The following is a 17,608-nucleotide window of genomic DNA, read 5'->3' on the forward strand; positions in this document are numbered from 1 at the left end:
CAAACAAGCGAATTTATAACTAACTCAGGACACAGGTGCACTAGCAAGCCTCCACGGAGCCAAATACATCCTTGCAAGGAAGTCAAGCCTCACCATTTGCTCACCATGACAGCATGTCTCTAAGTGTCTGGTGGAGACGACGGGGAAGTTCACTGTGAAGGCCACTTGGGAGTACCTGGCAGCTGTGCAAGACAGAGCTCCACAGAACCTGGTGAGGAGATCATCCCAGAGGGAGAACAATTCAGCTTGGAATTTCCCTTTGTGCCATTTGTTTCAAGTAGATGTAATCCGTAGTACAGCCTGCTATGTGAAGACTGAAGTGCATACTAAGATTATTTCACATTTAATGGGCTTCTTTCTAATCGAAATCATTAGCCTCACAGAACAGAGCCATCTTCTCTGTCTACATACCCATAGGTCATAGGGGCCAGGAAGTAAAAGAGGGAAAACTCTTCAAATGCTTGTGCCCCACTTCTCTGTACTGTGGCAATCCAGTCATGATGATATGCTAATAAGGAATCTTTAAAAGGGGCATTGACTTGCAAAAGCCATTAGAGAACAAATGAGATTCTCAGAGTAGACTAAAAAGGTGTCAAGAGAGTTAGTGTTCCTTGTGATGGGACTAATCCTGGAAAGTAACTTAGACGAGCTGATCTGGTTTTGTGAAACAGAGCTATGAAAAGTCCCTACTAAATGACCTCACACTCTACGGAGAGAAAGCAACATGGTGACATAGGAACCATCAAAAGCCACACAGCAACTATATGGCTGCTACTTCTCTTAGAATCAGTGGAATGTTCTATTCTAGACAAAGGAACAATCTTTAAGCAGATCACATAAAAAACAGGAAGACCTTGACAGTTTAAATTTGATAAAGGAACATGATTAGACTGCCCTCTAGTGGAAATCTGAGAGAACTTAATAAAAGAAGGTTTCGGGTTTTTTTCCCCCTTCTTCACTAGATCACACTGAACTGAAGCTCAAATTTGCCCTTTGCCCTTTGCCCAAGCTGCTTGCAACTCAAGGCACTCCTTCGACCTTAGCTTCCTAAATACTGGAATTATAGGTACGAAACACCATGCCTGGCAATAGTAATACAGTACTCCCAGACTCATTATGTCCTAGTTTTGATTAGAGAGCGCATAGTGACTACTTCACCTAAGAGGAACTGTTTTATCCTTATAAGCATTTCTCAGTGCACAGATTACTACGCCGTTTATCCTGTCACATTTAGGAGGATCTTTTAAAAGAAGAATCTCATGTAACATAGGCTAGCTTGAATATGCTATGTAGCAGAGACTGGCTGTGAACTTCAGATCTTCCTGCCTCTCCCTCCCAAGGGCTAGAATTATACTGTGCATCCACTGCTGATTCATGGAGGGCTTCACACCCAGGGCTTCCTGCACACTGGGTGAACTCCACCATGGACCCTTCGGACACCTAATTTGTCTCCCAATCTAAACTACACAGTATCCATCTTTTGCTATGAGAGAGAAAGAGAGAGAGAGAGAGAGAGAGAGAGAGAGAGAGAGAGAGAGAGAGAGAGAATTTTTTGTAAATTTGCCAAGTTAGAAAACTTCTAGTAGACTGTCAGTACCCTCACGACATTCACTCAGAGCTGCTGTAGAGCACAGAAGCAATGCCTGCCACGGTACACAGAGATGCATACTAGGCACTGTGCTAAGTGATTTGACACTGTCGCCTCAGTTAATCTCCCAACTGCCCTCACAAGCAGGTCACCCCTCACAGTCATCCGTCGGTGTCCCTGGGGGACTGGTTCTCACAGCCCCACGGCTGTCAAGTCCCTTATATAAAATGGCACGGTATTTGCACACCACTGCTCCCCTACACCTCTCTATTATTTAAAACACCTGATACAAGGTAGGAGCTGTGATGTGAGCACCTGTAGTGCATTATTTAGGAGATGACTAAAAAAAACCTGTGTATGTATTCAATATAAAAATTTAAGTTTGCTGAATCTATGGATGCAGAACCTACAGACATAAAGGGCCAGTTAGTCCTGATCCTCATTTGTAGCAAACACTCAAGCAGGGAGCACTTAAAGCCCTACGGGGAAAACGGCTCAGAGATAGATCAGCGTTCACATCCAATTCTCACTTCCCAGCATACCTGTATCTTTATTTCCTAAGTTACAGTCTTACCAGTAACTATCAATTAAACAGGCATTTGTAAGCTAGATGGACCACATCCAATAAAAAAAAAATCAATATGAATGGATTAGCCTTTGCTACTTAACAATTCCCAAGGGGCCAGGTTTCCAAGACTCCTATTTATTAAGCCACAGAATAGTACAGCGAAAAGCATGGTCACATAATACAGATCCCTTACTCTCATAAGGCAGATCATCCAGAAAACAATGCCAAGACCAAAAGGTGCAGGGCACCTGGAAAGTGAGAATGAGTGGATAATGTATTATATCCTACAGAGCCAGGAAACAGAAGTCAAGGCTGGGCTGAGAGCTCGTCATTGGCTAGAGCTCTCTGCGTTTGGAACCAGGTTCTGGTCCCCAGAAGCCATTTTCACAGCCAATCGCTGCAGTGCCCATCCCTAACCCCAACACTGGCACAGGGAATGAGCAGTAGACTGGTCAGTCGCCCAAGGCTCACAAGCCAGCTTCTGACACGCAGCATTGAGTGAGAGCCGCCTCAAACAAGAAGGAAAGCGGAAGTGACACTCAAGGCTGTCCTCTGACCTCCACATGCACACCCACTCAAACTCATGAATGTAGACATGGGAGGGCAGATGGGTCTCTCGGTCGGTCGGTCGGTCGGTCGGTCTGTCTGTCTCTCTTTCTTCTCTCTCTCTCAAAAATCAAAGTTAAGGTCACTTACTATTTTCTTCTAAGTTGCATTTACTTTTGTTGTTGTTTAACTAGTTAAGCCTCGTGAGACGATGTCCAAGTACTTAGGTTATGACAGGGCATATAATATTTTGAAGCTATCAGAAAGGAAACTCAGTAATGTATGAATTATCATTTGAAACACTAAGCACCTCCAGAGCCCAAGAATGATGCCCAGCTCACTGAATATTAGTTTCTAAAGTCCATCAATGACAAAGACACTTTTTTATTTAAAAAGCCTCTCCACAAAACCAGGATTCATAAAGCTTCCATTATGGTATCAGTACTGATTCTATGAAATTAAGTTGTTTAGATCAAAGTGTCACAATTTCAAAACATCGTTCTTTGAGTATATTCTGTGTTGACAAGATGCTATCTCACCCGGTCATTCACTAGTTCTTGGTATGGCTTTGTATTGTTACGACATGGTCTTATTCTGTAGCCAAGGCTTGCCTGGAATTGACTATGAAGCCAGGCTGGCCTCTAACTAGTGGTGATTCTTCCTCAGCCTCTCGGTCATTCAATATCTCTAGCCTTAAACAGTATATTTTAAGAAAGACTTAGGCTGCATTTCCCAAATAAAAAATAACTATGAAAATGATTGTAACAAAATGTATACAATTAGTAAAGTGGTATTAAACAAAGGAAGAACTACAAAGAGAAAACATTCTCCTTTCCCCAGGAGCCACTATAAAATAAACAAAATCAAGTGACCAGGAAAGATTCAAACAGGTAAGCCAAAAGGAAGTGTCTAAGAACGGCAATGTCTACTAGTTAGAAGGCTCATTAACTACAGGGAGAAAAACAACAGAAACCCAACAATGCCGAGGAACGCTAGAGAGCACAGAAACTCTACATTTCTCCTCAGACACATGGTTCCCTTTCTATGTCATGCTTTCAGAAATGACACTCAGGCCCAGAAGCCCTCTGTAAGAGCCTAGGACAGGAAGACCGCAGTTCCCCAAGGCTGCCTTCCTATTGCTTCATCACCCAGAACACTGCTATGTGTTAATATCTTTCTCACTGTGAGGCCCTAAGCCGGTCCCAGCCTTTGTGTCTGCACACAGAGAGAAGGAATGGAAAGGCTTCTCTCACAAGAACTAGAACAGTCTCTGTGAAGTGCCTAGCACGCTCCCCATCTAGTAGGTGCTATAACTGGGCAATAGTCAGGGCAAGGGCACTCTGAGTAAGTTCTGTCTATTGCGACACAAACCCTGCATTATGCTTTTCTCACTGGTGACTGCTATAGAAGAGGGGATAGTGAAAGGTGAGAAGGAACAACACCCAGGTCTCCACACGACGACCAGATGAAGAGTTCAGGTAACTATCTTTAGTGCCTGCACTTCCCACTCCCATACAAGCTTAAGCTAAGGTAGAAAGCAGTGTTAAACAAAAATGAAAGGGAGCATTTCCACAGGTTCCACACATCAGTCCAAAAATAAACAGTCTCTGCAGCTGACATCCCACAGCGCCAAAATGAAATCGAGGCGTCAGCCTGGCCCTCTGAGTGATGACACCCTCGGCCTTACGCTTACCCCCACCCAACAGTCCCTTCCACCTTCATGTCACATACACAGATGCCCTATGTGAAAGGAAAAATGCTACACTTTCCTGTCTCTCTCCCGGATAAAGAAGGAAGGACAGAACAACGGTAGTGAGGATAGATACAAGGACAGTATTAGATAAGTATATGGAAATAACATAATGACACCCATTGCTCTGTATGCTAACCCAGTAAGGCAATTCAAGGGCCTGCCTCCCTACCCTGCCCTGCCCTACAAAGTAATTTTGAAATGACCAATCCACTTCAATTTTTGTTTGTATTTCCTTACATTCTTTTCTATCTGTAAAAGCATGAGTAAACAGTGTTCTACTTTAGAATTAAAATAAATTACAATTTAGAATTTAAAAAGTAAAGCCAATTGTGGTCTTTACATTGTTCTGATTTTGTCCTTTGAGAGCAGTGACCCACAATATTACCTTCAAGTGCATGTGTATCAAACACAACAAATAATTCTCTGAATATAAACCATTCAAATGAAAAATAAAAAAAAAAACCTTCCCAAAGTTCAAATGCATGAACTCATGTGACCTCATGTCTATCATCTGAAGGGTAAAAGCAGACTGCAGCACACGAGCTTCTAAAAGCCTAAATCCTAAAAGCAATGTTCGGAGCACATTCTCTGGTCAGGACACAGTTTCTGTAACCCCACTTCTTTACTTACACTTTTAAACAAAAGACCTAATGACAGTCTTGAATTACTTAAAAAACATCAACCAAGGCTGGCAAGATGATTCAGCCAGCCAAAGAACTGCTTGTAGCTTAAGCAAGAAGAGGAGGCCTTCTTCTTGGATCCCCAGTACATGCATAAAATGCCAAGCATGATAGCTTGCTTCTAATCACAGCACTAAGGAGCCAGAAACAGACAGATCCCTGGGGCCCACTGGCTGGCCTCACCAGTGAGTACATCACAGTGAGACACACCATCTCAAAATCAAACTGTAACATGCCAAGAGCTCCCAAGGAACAACACCTCCCACCCCCAGCTGACTCCTCCTCTCTGTGCACAAGCACCTGCATGCATACAAACATTTGGGCACACTCAGGCAAATAGGTAACACACACACACACACACACACACACACACACACACACACACATCAATAAAACTACAATTGTTTCCTTAGCTTACTGTAGGCAGAAAGCATTAGTTGTAATTTTTAGAAATGAATTTCTATACATTTTCCATATAATCAAACTATAACAATAAGAAGACACTATTATTTTTAAAATGATAGCTAAGAACTGGATGAAGTCTTGGAGAGTTTCGGAGCAACAGTGCTTTTGCACACAGGCCACTCACCCAGGCTTGCCATCAAGGACTCCACGTCCTGGAGGAGAGCTGGCAGCTGCTGCAGCTGCTCCTGCAGCTCGGCCAGGCTGGTCCTCTTCTTCTCCCAGTGGGCAGACAGCATGACCACCTCGCTGTCCACCAGCTGCAAAACAGACCAGTGGGGCTCAGGGAAGTCACATCTCAAGTACATAGTCAGTCATCGAGCCGAGGCCCGGCCAGTTTGTCTTTGCAACCCTCCATGGTCTACAGATGGCAATGGCACGGAAGACAGTGTCATTTCTGTTGCTGGTTTTCCTTAAAAGAAGGAGGAGCTCAGTGTCCTATACAGCAAACCTGAAACTGCTCTTGTGTCAGGCATCACCCAAAGAAGCCAAGTTCAAAACTGAGCTCACTGCTCCCACATACACTCTACTTTAAGGAAACTGCTCTTTGGAAGATTCACACTAGGAAAAATGAGACAAACAACAACAAAAAAACAATAACAGAAAGAAAATATACAAAAGCGATAAAGTGAGTTACTGGTAATTACTTGCTAACTTGAGAGGAAGTTAAATTTTTTGCCTGGTACACAGCGTAATTTTTTTTAAGGCATCTTACCACGATTCATTAGATAACTTGAAAAGTCTAAAATAACTAAAGTTTAGGTAATAACTACTTCTTACCAAAAATCCAAATACAACATATTTAAATATTATATGTAGGAAGAATATAGAACACACTAAAGTATTTTAATCTAAGAGAATGTGAGGTTGAACGATTGTCAGAAATCATCATAGACAATGACACAACATATTTTGAGCAACTGCTATAGGCCAGACTCTGTGTTAAGTAATTTAGATATATTATCTTACCTAAATTACATCTAGGGAGCAGGAGAGATGGCTCAGTGGTTAAGAGCACTGACTGCTCTTCCAGAGGTCCTGAGTTCAAATCCCATATGGTTGCTCACAACCATCTGTAATAGGATCTGATGCCCTCTTCTGGTGTGTCTGAAGACAGCTACAGTGTACTTATATATAATAAATAAATAAATTTTTAAAAAAGTACATCTTATATGTCCCCCAAAGGCTTGCACGCTAACATGTATGCAGAGTATTTCGGAGACAGTGGAACATTTAGTAGGCGGGGCTAAGCACGAGAAAGCTAAATCACCATGAGCAAGTCTCTGAAAGGATTTGGGATTCCAGTCTCCCCTTCTGGGTGATATACTCCTGGGTTACAATGAGATAAACATAGTTCCTCCACCATATGCTCCCAACAGGCCTAAGAGCAAAGGGCCAAACAATCATAAAGCAAAATATGAGCCAAAAACCCCCTTTCTCCTTACTAAGCTTGATAATTTTGTCAGAGCAATGAAACTAATTAACACAGCATGAAACTCTACAGTTTACTCAGTCTGTCTGAACAAGCTTCTTAAGCTTAAGGTAAGTGGTGTCTGACACCATTTTATGGATAAAGAAAAGACAGAGACCAGGTTGTTGTGTAAGACCAAAACAGATTAGTGCCCAAGATGAGAAACAGAAACCGAATCTCCCCCCAACCACAGGAAATGCACCCTGAGCAGAGCAGTGAAGTCTCACTCAGCTTAACAAATCAAACTGCTAAAGAGTAAAACCATGATTCTTAAAGAGTTCAATCTGAAGACAAGAAATTATTTCAGGATAACAGGAATTATCGGAAAACTACCATGGACATCAAAGCTTTAAGTAACTTTCGACAATTCATTAGATTATGGATGGGGCGGGGGGACCACAACTGCTCAGACAATCAAATTACCACTGGCCATAGCTGTGGTTTTGCAAGATGCTCTGAGACGCACACGCATATGATAGGTAAGAGTATGTCCTGGGGCGGGAGGGACGGCTAAGAGCAGCGGCTGTTGTTTATTCTAGTGGAGCTGGGGTCGATTCCCAGCATGGCATGGTGGCTCACAAATGAACTCCACTTTCATGGACACCAATGCCCTCTTCTGGCCTCCACAGCACTAGACACACATGGAGTGCACACACACCCTCATACATGAAGGGAAGTAATAATGTAAATACGCTCCAGAAGTAAGTATACAATGATTCCCTCACAAGACTGAACAGCCTGTCTGCTCACCCTGAGCTGGAAGCTGCCAAGAAAAGGCTGTTTTATCAGGACAGACCTGACGGGAGCACGAGGCTCGGCAATCCTGAGGGCGCTCATTCACACATCTCTAAGTCCCAAGGACACATCACCGACAGGGCTTTCGCTTGGCTGGCTGACTCTGTTTCTTTATGTGTCTGAGACAGTCTTGTTTTGTATAGACCAGGAAAGCCTGGGACTCTCTTTGCAGCCAACACTGAACCCAAGATGAAAGCAATCCTCCTGCTTCAGCCTTCAAACGCTGGGATTGCAAGTGTTATCATCACACTGGCTTACATTTTCATCCCTGAAGTTGATATTTCAAGACAGCCTCAGAGGTCAGCTTTGCTTCTGCTGACTTGAGCTTTGAATAGATTGCAATGTTTTTTGTTTTTGGTTTTTGTTTTTGTTTTGTTTTTTGAGGAGGAGGACAATAGTCTAGTTAATCTGTGAAAATCTGAGGGACCTAGGAGTAAACTCTGATTCACGGGGGATTTCTTGGGTGCCAAAAGACACAACTGACGTTTATTTCTTAATTTAGGGATATAACTTAGAATCCTACACGATGTGAAGACAAAACACAGTAACGAATCCAGGAAGAGAACTAGTTTTACCAGCTGTTTTGAGGACTATCCCGTTCCCCTGTTCCTACCCCACTTTCACCATTCATCAGGCAATATAGCCACTTCAGAGTTCAAAGGGCACATGTAAGCATCTCAGAATCAGTGCACCATGGACACAGTCTCCAGCTTATGGCTCTGGCTTCCTGCTTTGCTAATAACCATGGTGACTTCATTTTCTCATCCCCATTCCCTTAATTCTTATAGGCTTAGTGCACTGCAAAGACTCACAATACACATGTGTATATATATGGGTTTTATAACTGCAAACTCATTCACTGCCCTCCTGTCAGCCTCTGCACACCCACATTTACACTGCATCATGGGTAATGAGTCTTCAGTTGTACACAGGACCCAGAGCTCAGTCCAGCCTCTTCTTTCAATATTGCAAACCAAAGAAACCAGACAACCCTTTGACTCTGGCTGGACCTGGCATTTAGGACTGAAAAGGGGAACTCTGCCAAGGTAAGGTCAGCAAACTCACCTCGCCAGCGTCTGCACATTCCTTGGCTCTTCTGTGAAGTGCAGCCCACGTATCCTCATACCTAAAAATGCAAAGAATAATTTAAAATGTAAACTGACATCAAAAGGAAACACATTTATAATATACTGTGGCTGCAGAAATGAGACAAAAAATGATGCCACATGTCACCAGAGCACAGATGGCAAATAAAAGAATAAAATACCAGAGATCCTAATCATACACAATTGAATTTGTTTTAAATGGAAAAGAGAAAAGTCTCAATATGTAAAACTATCTGGCACAGTGCTTGTTATATAGACTAAGCTGGCCTCAAATGCACAGAAACTCTAACTGCCACTGCCTCTGCCCCTGCCCCTGCCCCTGCCCCTGCCCCTGCCCTCTGGCCTCTGCCTCTGAAACCACCACTCCTAGCTTATAGAAACTTGAAAATGACTCTCTTACCTGTGAGTCCTTTGCCTGCACATGTGTCTGGGCACCACATATGTACCTGGTGCCCAAGGAGGCCAGAGGAGGCATTGGCCCCTCTGGGACTGGAGTTATAAACAGCTGTGAACTGCCATGTAAGGCTAAAACTTGGCCCTAGGTTCTCTGAAAGAACAAGGGCTCTTAAGCATTGAGCCATCTCTCTAACTCAGAAAAACTTTCTTTACAGCAGAAATAAAATTAGTGACTTTAGAAGAAATCAAAATAGATAGTCTAGTTACTGAATAAATACAACACAAGTAACTGTCAAGAACAACTCCTAATTGGTATGAAATTGAAACTGAAAAGAGTCTCAAAATCTCTCTACAGAATGTGCACTAACCTGGAGGCAAAAGAAATCATGCGTGTGCTTTAACAGTGACTGAGATCAATACCAACTGCACTAGGACATCCACACCACCGGCCTCCTACTGATGTATCGGGACACAAAGGTACTTTGGTGAAGGCACCAGGAAAGAGGAGATGGGCGGTGTGCAATCATCAAGGTCATAAAGCTCATTGCCCATTACAGGTTAAAGAAAAAAGAGGCAGCACACTGACTAAATATGCTTGGTCCTAGATACAGAATAAAGGTACTGTTAAGTGACAAAGTCCGAATGACTCTGTTTGCAGCAACAGTTACCCACGTTATTTTCCTGGTCTGATCATCATGCTCTGGCTACACAAAATGCAAGCACTGGGTGGAATTTCTTGCTCTAATTTTGCCATGTTTTTATAAAGCTGAAATAATCTCAAAATAATTTCAATTTTAGTTGTTACTATTGCTGTTACTGTGTGTGAGCATGCGTGATGGGTGAACATGCCGTGGCACACGTGTGGAGGTCAGAGGGCAACTCTGATAGAGAACTGGTTTTCTTTCCACCTTTACACAGGCTCTGGAAGCCAGACTCAGGTCTCCAGGCTTATCCTGCAAGTACCTGCTCACCATCTAGCCCTAAAAATGAAAAGTTTAAAGCAGGATTTCTGCACACAGTATTATCCATATGGCTGCTGATAGAGAACTTGATTTTCCATCCTATCTAAAATTCTATCAAAATTACTATCTGCCCTTGACAGCTGCGGCACTTGGGAGAGCCGGCCCAGGGACGAGAGCTTAATCAGGAGAGCTGGCCCCACCATTTGTGAGGTACTATGGGTTGGAAGGGGTGATGCCTCTCTCCTCTCCCCTCCTGCCTGTGGTAGGTAGTCAGGAGAGCTGGCCCTGAGGGCCTGAGAGCAGGAGAGCCAGCCTTGCCCCCTTACTGGCTGTAGCACTAGGGGCTGCACTCACCTGGGCAACACAGTGGAGCTGGCCCACATGGTGGAGGTACAAGTGAGCCAGCCCTGAGGGTGTGAGGGCAGAAGAGCTGACTGATGGGATAGGGTGGCCAAGCCAGAACAGTGCTGGAGAGCTCCCCCTGGTGGTGTAGATAAAGGAGAGTCATCCCGATGACCAGCTCAGCCACTACCCAGGCCCAGATCCAGGGCTCTGAGTTGGCCCACTCTAAAATCTGTATCATCTGTGAATGGCTGGGACACAAAAGGGACAGTCCTGCTGATCCAAAGCTGCAGGATCTCCATGACACAGGACAACAACAGGACAACTAGGAGGAGTCCCGGTGAGGATCTTATATTGACAGTGTCACCTCTACCCAGACCAAGGACTCATTGTAATAAACATCAGCAACTGAAGACATATGGACAGACAGACATACTGTGGGACACACTGTGACACATTACAGCTTCCACAATGCGGTGTTTTTCTATGCTTTGTCTTTTTGTTTGGTTTTGTTTGGTTTTTATTTGGGGAAAAGGTTGCAAGGGTGAAGGGCAGATACGAGGAGACTGGATGGGGAGATGAACGGGACTGGTGTGTGTAATGTGAGACTCACGAACAGTAAAATTAGCAGACGTTATCTGAACATACATACTATTTTGTGAATTCATGGTAGCTCTCTTCAAAGTCACAGAGACCCTGTCCAATCTGATAACCCCATCAACCGTGACCAGTATCCACACATAATGAGAAGCGGTGTCCAACATTACATAACTGATACAGCCCTACTGCCATTGCCAACTAACAAACAGCCTGCCTTTTTTCCTCTGGTGCATCTAACTGTAGGTATCAATTAGAATCAGCAAGTGTTCACTGAATGCCGGGCACTGTTAGGTACCATCGTTGCCGAGATGAATTATACTCCCCACCTTGGCTGTCTCAGTAATCAGCACAGAGAACTAAATGGCTGCCAAGTAAGAGGGGCACGCTAATTTCAAATCCCCAACTTGGTGGCAGACTGACCGTCACTTTCTCCACCAACAGAAAGAGCAAATTAACCACTGCTTAGCATTTAAACTCCAGATCCCTCTTTCCCGACACCGCGTTTCCTCTCCCACTAGCACTCACGGGCGTCTTCCTATTTGTATCACCCTCTCACACTAAGTCTGTCACTTTTCTGCTGATTTGTCATTCCCTAAGTAATGACACAGATTAACCGAATGTCTTAGTTCCTCTTCTTGCTGCTATGATAAAACATCTGACAACAGCAACTTTCAGGGCACAAGGTTTATTCAGTTCATAATTTCAGGTTACAAGGCACTATTTTGGGGAAATGGAGACTGTAGGAGTTTGAAGCAGCTAGTACACTGCAGCCACAGTCAAGAGCCAACAGCAGACATTACACAGTAGGTACTCAGTTCTCCACTCTCACAGGGGAACCATGTCACCACAGTGAGTGTCATCCCACACAATTTACATAATCCAGACAACGCCCCCACAGACATGCCCACAGGCATGCCCACAGACATGCCCACAGACATGCCCACAGACATGCCCAAGTTAGACAATCCACCATCGAGACTTCTTTCCAGGTGACGCTGGACCACCAGACCGAACTTCATTTTCTCCACTATGAGGCTCTTATGTTATGGGCAAGGCTGCAGAAAGTAGACGTCTATTACAGACTACAAAGACGTACTACTTAGCCTTTCCTGGGTCTTAACTGTCAGTCACAATTTTCAAAACATCGTTCCTAAGAGGACCCATGGCCAGGGAATGGTGCCACTCTCAATGGGCAGGTCTTCTGCCCCCAATTAGTACAATCAAGACAATGCCCTCACAGATACGACCACAGGATGATCCCTCAAAGCAAATGTTGCTATATGCCACATGCAGTCTTGAAATGCATCGATGTGCACTCACTTTTAGTGCATGGATAACTTTACAGCATTTACTAAAGGAAAGGCCCTGGCTATATAGTCAATCACAGTTTTGGCTTTCCCATTTCTTCTTTAAGTCAATGGAAAAAGCCGAAAGAAAAACACATTCTTATAATGCAGTAATTCGTTCAAACAATGACTGCGCGTATTCTATGTGCGATGGCAGACCTAGTGGAAGAGTCCATAGCAGACTGACATTAAAGTTAAAATTAACTTCTGTGCTGGACAAGGAAACGGCTTTGCAACCCGGTAGAGCTCTAGGGATTTGAAAGGCTGATCCTGAAAAACCAATGATACACTGGGGGGAGAGGTTAGTCACACTGGCGGCCAATGTGCGGGTGGAATGAGGCAGATCCCTGAGGTTCAGCAGCCAATCTAGCCTACTCGGCAGGTTCCAGGCCAGGGACACCCGTCTCAAAAGACAAAACAAACAAAACAAAAGGGTGGGCACCTGAGGGATAACAAACAGAACTCTGACCTTCAAGTGCACACACGCAAAGCTATAACTGAGAGGACGAAGAAGACAGGTGAGAGAGTAGGAAGCACTTGGAGTCTACCTCCCGACCTACACCCACTCACACTGACAGAAGAAACCCACTTCAATTTGGTCAATCTGGTTTCATTAGTGTAGCAGCCACCCATGCCCAGGGGCCCCCAGGTCCCACCACTGTGGCCATGTACTTGTTTCTTGAAGCAGCTTAGTAGAGTGAGCACAGGTAATAAGAAACCTGTCTTGTCGTTATTAGAGATCTGTGCTCTGGTTACTAGTTACTGTCTCTGATCTGGGAGGTAGCGACACAGAGGAAGCCACAAGCACAGATCCCTCAGTCATGTCAGAGACGTTACATCGAAAAGGCCAGCACCTGATTTCAGTCTCCCATCGCTTCTTTTTCCTTTTTTTTTTTTTTTCCAGCGTTTTTTTTCCTTTTGGTTTTTTTTTTTTTTTTTTTTTTTTTTTTTTTTTTTTTTTGTTGTTTTTTTTTTGGTTTCTTGGCAAGGCCCCTTCCCCCTGGGCCTCCCCCCCCCCCCCCCTTTTTTTTTTTTTTTTTTTTTAATTGTCAGACATTTAAAGAGTAGTGTAAAATATTCAAGAGCAACCACATATATGGTGACCCTGCTGTGGTTGAAACAGGCTGGGTGTCTTAATTAATGTTTTACAGACACCATGACCCAGGCAAATCTTATAAAGGACAACAGATAATTGGAGCCAGCTTACAGGTCAGAGGTTCAGTGCATCATCATCAAGGTGGGAGCGTGGCAGCACCCAGGCAGGCATGGTGCAGAGCTGAGAGTTCTACATCCTCATCTGAAGGCTGCTAGCACAGTACTCACTGCCAGGGAGCCAGAGTGAGGGTCTTACGCCCACACCCACAGTGACACACCTACTCCAACAGGGCCACACCCCCTAACAGTGCCACTCCCTGGGCTAAACATATTCAAGCCAGCACACTGGTGAAAACGGGCTGAGCACACAGCTCAGTGTTCACTCACGGGGCACAAGAACCTAGATGCAGTCTGAGGCCAGCCTATTCTACACAGTTCAGAGCTACACACAAGGACCTTTGTCTGGGGGAAGAGATGGTCCTTCACATAGGCCCTTGCCACGCTGGTACAGTACACCTCTCTAGATGGAGATGCTAGCGCCCGTGAAGTGGTATTTGACGCTGGTTTTAGCTTTTCTACTTTAACAAGGTAATGACACCGAGCACTTTATGTTCTTGTCAGCCGTGTGTATCTTCACTCAGAGATGTCTAGTCCACTTGTGTTTCTTCACGGAGCCACACTTTTATTGCTGAGTTAAACATGCTCTTTACATACAATACATGTTAGTCCTTCATCAATCAACAATATACAAATATTTTCTTTTCCTGTGGCTTTTTGTTTAGTTTCCTTGACAATGTTCTTTGTGACCAATAATAACAAAAAATGCTTAATTTTGATTATGTTTACCAGTGTTTTTTCTCTTGTTGCTTAAGCTTTTGTTTCCTGTCTAAGAAAAGCCATTACCTTATTATTATCATGTCAATAGAAATCGACTGAGAAATAAGTGGTATAACATTAAGATCCATAGAGTATGTTCCTGAATAAGTCTATAAAGCCCTTGGCTTGATTTCCAGTACCACATAAACCAGACTTGGTGGTTCATGTCTGTAATCCCAATACTCAGGAAGTGGAGGCAGGAGGATCAGGAAGTTCAAAGTGGTCATCTGCTGTTCAGAACACAACCCTAGCCTGGGCTGCATAAGACCCGGTCTTTAAAACAAACAAACAAAAACCCAAACTGAGTTCTCTAATTTGGAGTTGTCCACAAGTAAAACCAATAGTGATTATCTATCCTAAACATGAACCAATAGTGATTATCTATCCTAAACATGAACCAATAGTGATTATCTATCCTAAACATGAACGGCCTTTTACTGAGCAGGGGAAGCAGAAGCTTTCAAGAAGCATCAAATTTAGGTGTTTTAACTGTACAGCTGTAAAGTATTTTAAAACAAACATTGACAGCATAACTCTTTGAAGGGAAATACTGTACCTGCTAAGTAAGTCCAGTCCAGCAGAGTACTTTGGTAAGTAGGGAGCAGTCCTGCCAAGAGAAACACTTATTAAACTGCTGCAGATCCACACAACTTTAAAGAACTGTTACCCACAAGAATTCTGGCATTGCCGATCATTGTGTAAATAATTTTAAAGCCACTAATGAGGAGCTGGAGCAGAGGTTCAACAGTTAAGAGAACTGACTACTCTTCCAGAGGACCTGGGTTCAATTTCCAGCATCCACATGGCTGCTCACAACCATTTGTAAGTCCAGTCCCAGGGGACTGTCTGCTAGCCTCTATGGTAGACACTCATGTGAGCAAAACACCTATATGCATAATCTTAAAAAAAAAAAAGATTAAAATCACTAATGAAGAGGCCTGAGAGTGGCTCAAGCTGTTCTTGCAGAGAACTCAGTTCCCAGTACCACATCATGCAGCTCACCAGTGCTGGTGATGTTAACTCTGAGGGGCTTGGCAGACTTGTGGCCTCTGTAGGCCCCTACGTGCAGGTACTACACATAAAATTATGCAGGCAGACATACAAATACTGACGGTTGTGAGAAATTTGAGCAGAAGCATAGTATCTGGCATGAATCTAAGGAGATGGCACCTAGACTCTCAAGTAGCCTTTGGTCAGGGATTGTTAGCTGAGGTTTTATGGGGTTGGTCCTCTGACGGATTCTTAGAGCCTTTGACATGCCTAGTAAGTCTGCACGTCTCCTATGACTGAGAATTGTGTTAGGTGATGGCTCCTTCAGGACAACCTCTAGATCCGACAAGAGGTTTCGGTTTGCTAAAAGTGCATCTATGCAACGGTCAAAGGCACGTCCAGGAAGCTGGTCTTCAGTCTTTGAGAGGACTGACCATCTGCTGCTTAGGAAGCCTAAGCTCAGGCCACAGCACCTCTCTTTCCCAAGTAACCGGGAACACCAACACACAATTTACTTAAAGTTTTGGAAAGTGTATTACTTCAGAAGTGACATACTGCAATAACAATAGGACCTTGGCGGGCAGATTCTTGCATATTATATGATACACATCTTCACGTGTTAGATAAAGAGCATAGATATGCTGGCTCAAAGTTCACTGCTTACAGTGAAACTGAACCGGGTCACAGACTTTCCACAACTCTAGTGTTGGCCTGTAAAACAAGTAACGCATCCACGGGGCCTCACTATCAAGCTGCTTCACTACTCATAAGCTCTACAGTAGTCCAGAACACGTACTCACACTAGTTCTGAGCAACAATCCCACTGACTGACCTTGTGAAACGACTACAGCTTTTCATCGTCTCACAAGTTTACTACATAATTTCCAGGTCACAATATTTAGAAAGAATCAATACTTTCTTGTGGCCAGACACACTCTGTGTTTTACAGACCCAAAGTCTATAGAATGATTTCCTTACAATCTTAACCAAAAGCTCTATGCAATTCAAGTCATGCAACTAAAGCTCTTGGCACGCACTTACCTGGGTCTGCTTTTTACTTTTGCTTCTTTTGACTTGTCGCTTAACGTCTTCAGCCTATAAAGGAACAAATATAAACTTTTAACAAGTCAAGACTTTCAACTCCATAGGGCTTTAGCCCACATCCCACCCCACAATTACAATGTTCAAAAGAAACAGCAATTTCTTTCCTACAAAAATAATTTGTACACCTCTCTAGCTGAATTTAATTACATAAAGCCCTAGCTGTCCTGGAAGCAATAAACTTCTCCACAGGTGAGAGCCAAGGGGCTACTTTTAAAGCCATGTTCTACCACGCTCACTCCAATCTCAGAAAACATTAAGTTGTGACAATTAGAGTTCTCCTAAGATTGGTATACACAGCAGTGTATCCACTCAAGCAGGACCACATGTACAGTTGAGTATGGAAGACACTAAGACAGTCTGCATAGCATCTATCTATGCTGGTATCTCAAATACATAGTTCTAGGGTTTTAATTTCTTAAATATATTGAGTTTTCTGTCTTCCCCATAAAATAACACCCCCATTAAAAAAATCAACTGATTTGGGATCAGGTAAAGAGAGATTATTACAGAGGAGGAAGATAAAACACTGTAAGGTTCAGTGAGAGCATCCCCATGCGGCTCCTTAACGACCATCTGTTTCAGAAATTGGTCTTTAACCAAATGTAATGTGTAGAACTTATGTGATCTGGATTTGGGTAAATCAGCTGTAAAAAGGCATTTCTAAAAAGCAAGGGAATCTGATTAGGGACTGAGTTAGCTGATAACATCAGTGAATCTGTGCTAATTTGGTTAGTCCTGACTGTGGCAGTACATTTATGTAATGTTCCTGTTAGTGAATGTATTGTCCCATGAGAGGTACAGCAGATCTGTAGGAACGATTGTGACAGAAAAAAGATGCCAACCCCTGAAGACTGCTGACTGAGAAGTGGATATATGGGGTTCCATCACTATTCTAGTTTTGTGTGTGTCTCAAGCTTTCATTAAAAAG

At 43.5% G+C, this 17,608-nt stretch overlaps 1 protein-coding gene across 1 annotated transcript in view; it reads right to left on the reverse strand.

Moving 5' to 3' along the window:
* Dtnbp1 (dystrobrevin binding protein 1) overlaps nucleotides 1–17,608 on the reverse strand; it is a 191,633-nt gene that overhangs the window by 63,508 nt on the left and 110,517 nt on the right. The window contains 4 exon segments of the mRNA XM_032884248.1: nucleotides 5,725–5,857; nucleotides 8,929–8,989; nucleotides 15,143–15,193; nucleotides 16,618–16,671. Of these exon segments, the coding sequence (XP_032740139.1) occupies nucleotides 5,725–5,857; nucleotides 8,929–8,989; nucleotides 15,143–15,193; nucleotides 16,618–16,671 (299 nt within the window).

The sequence above is a fragment of the Rattus rattus genome, chromosome 14, assembly GCF_011064425.1.
Source record: "Rattus rattus isolate New Zealand chromosome 14, Rrattus_CSIRO_v1, whole genome shotgun sequence".
Classification (NCBI taxonomy): Eukaryota; Metazoa; Chordata; class Mammalia; order Rodentia; family Muridae; genus Rattus; species Rattus rattus.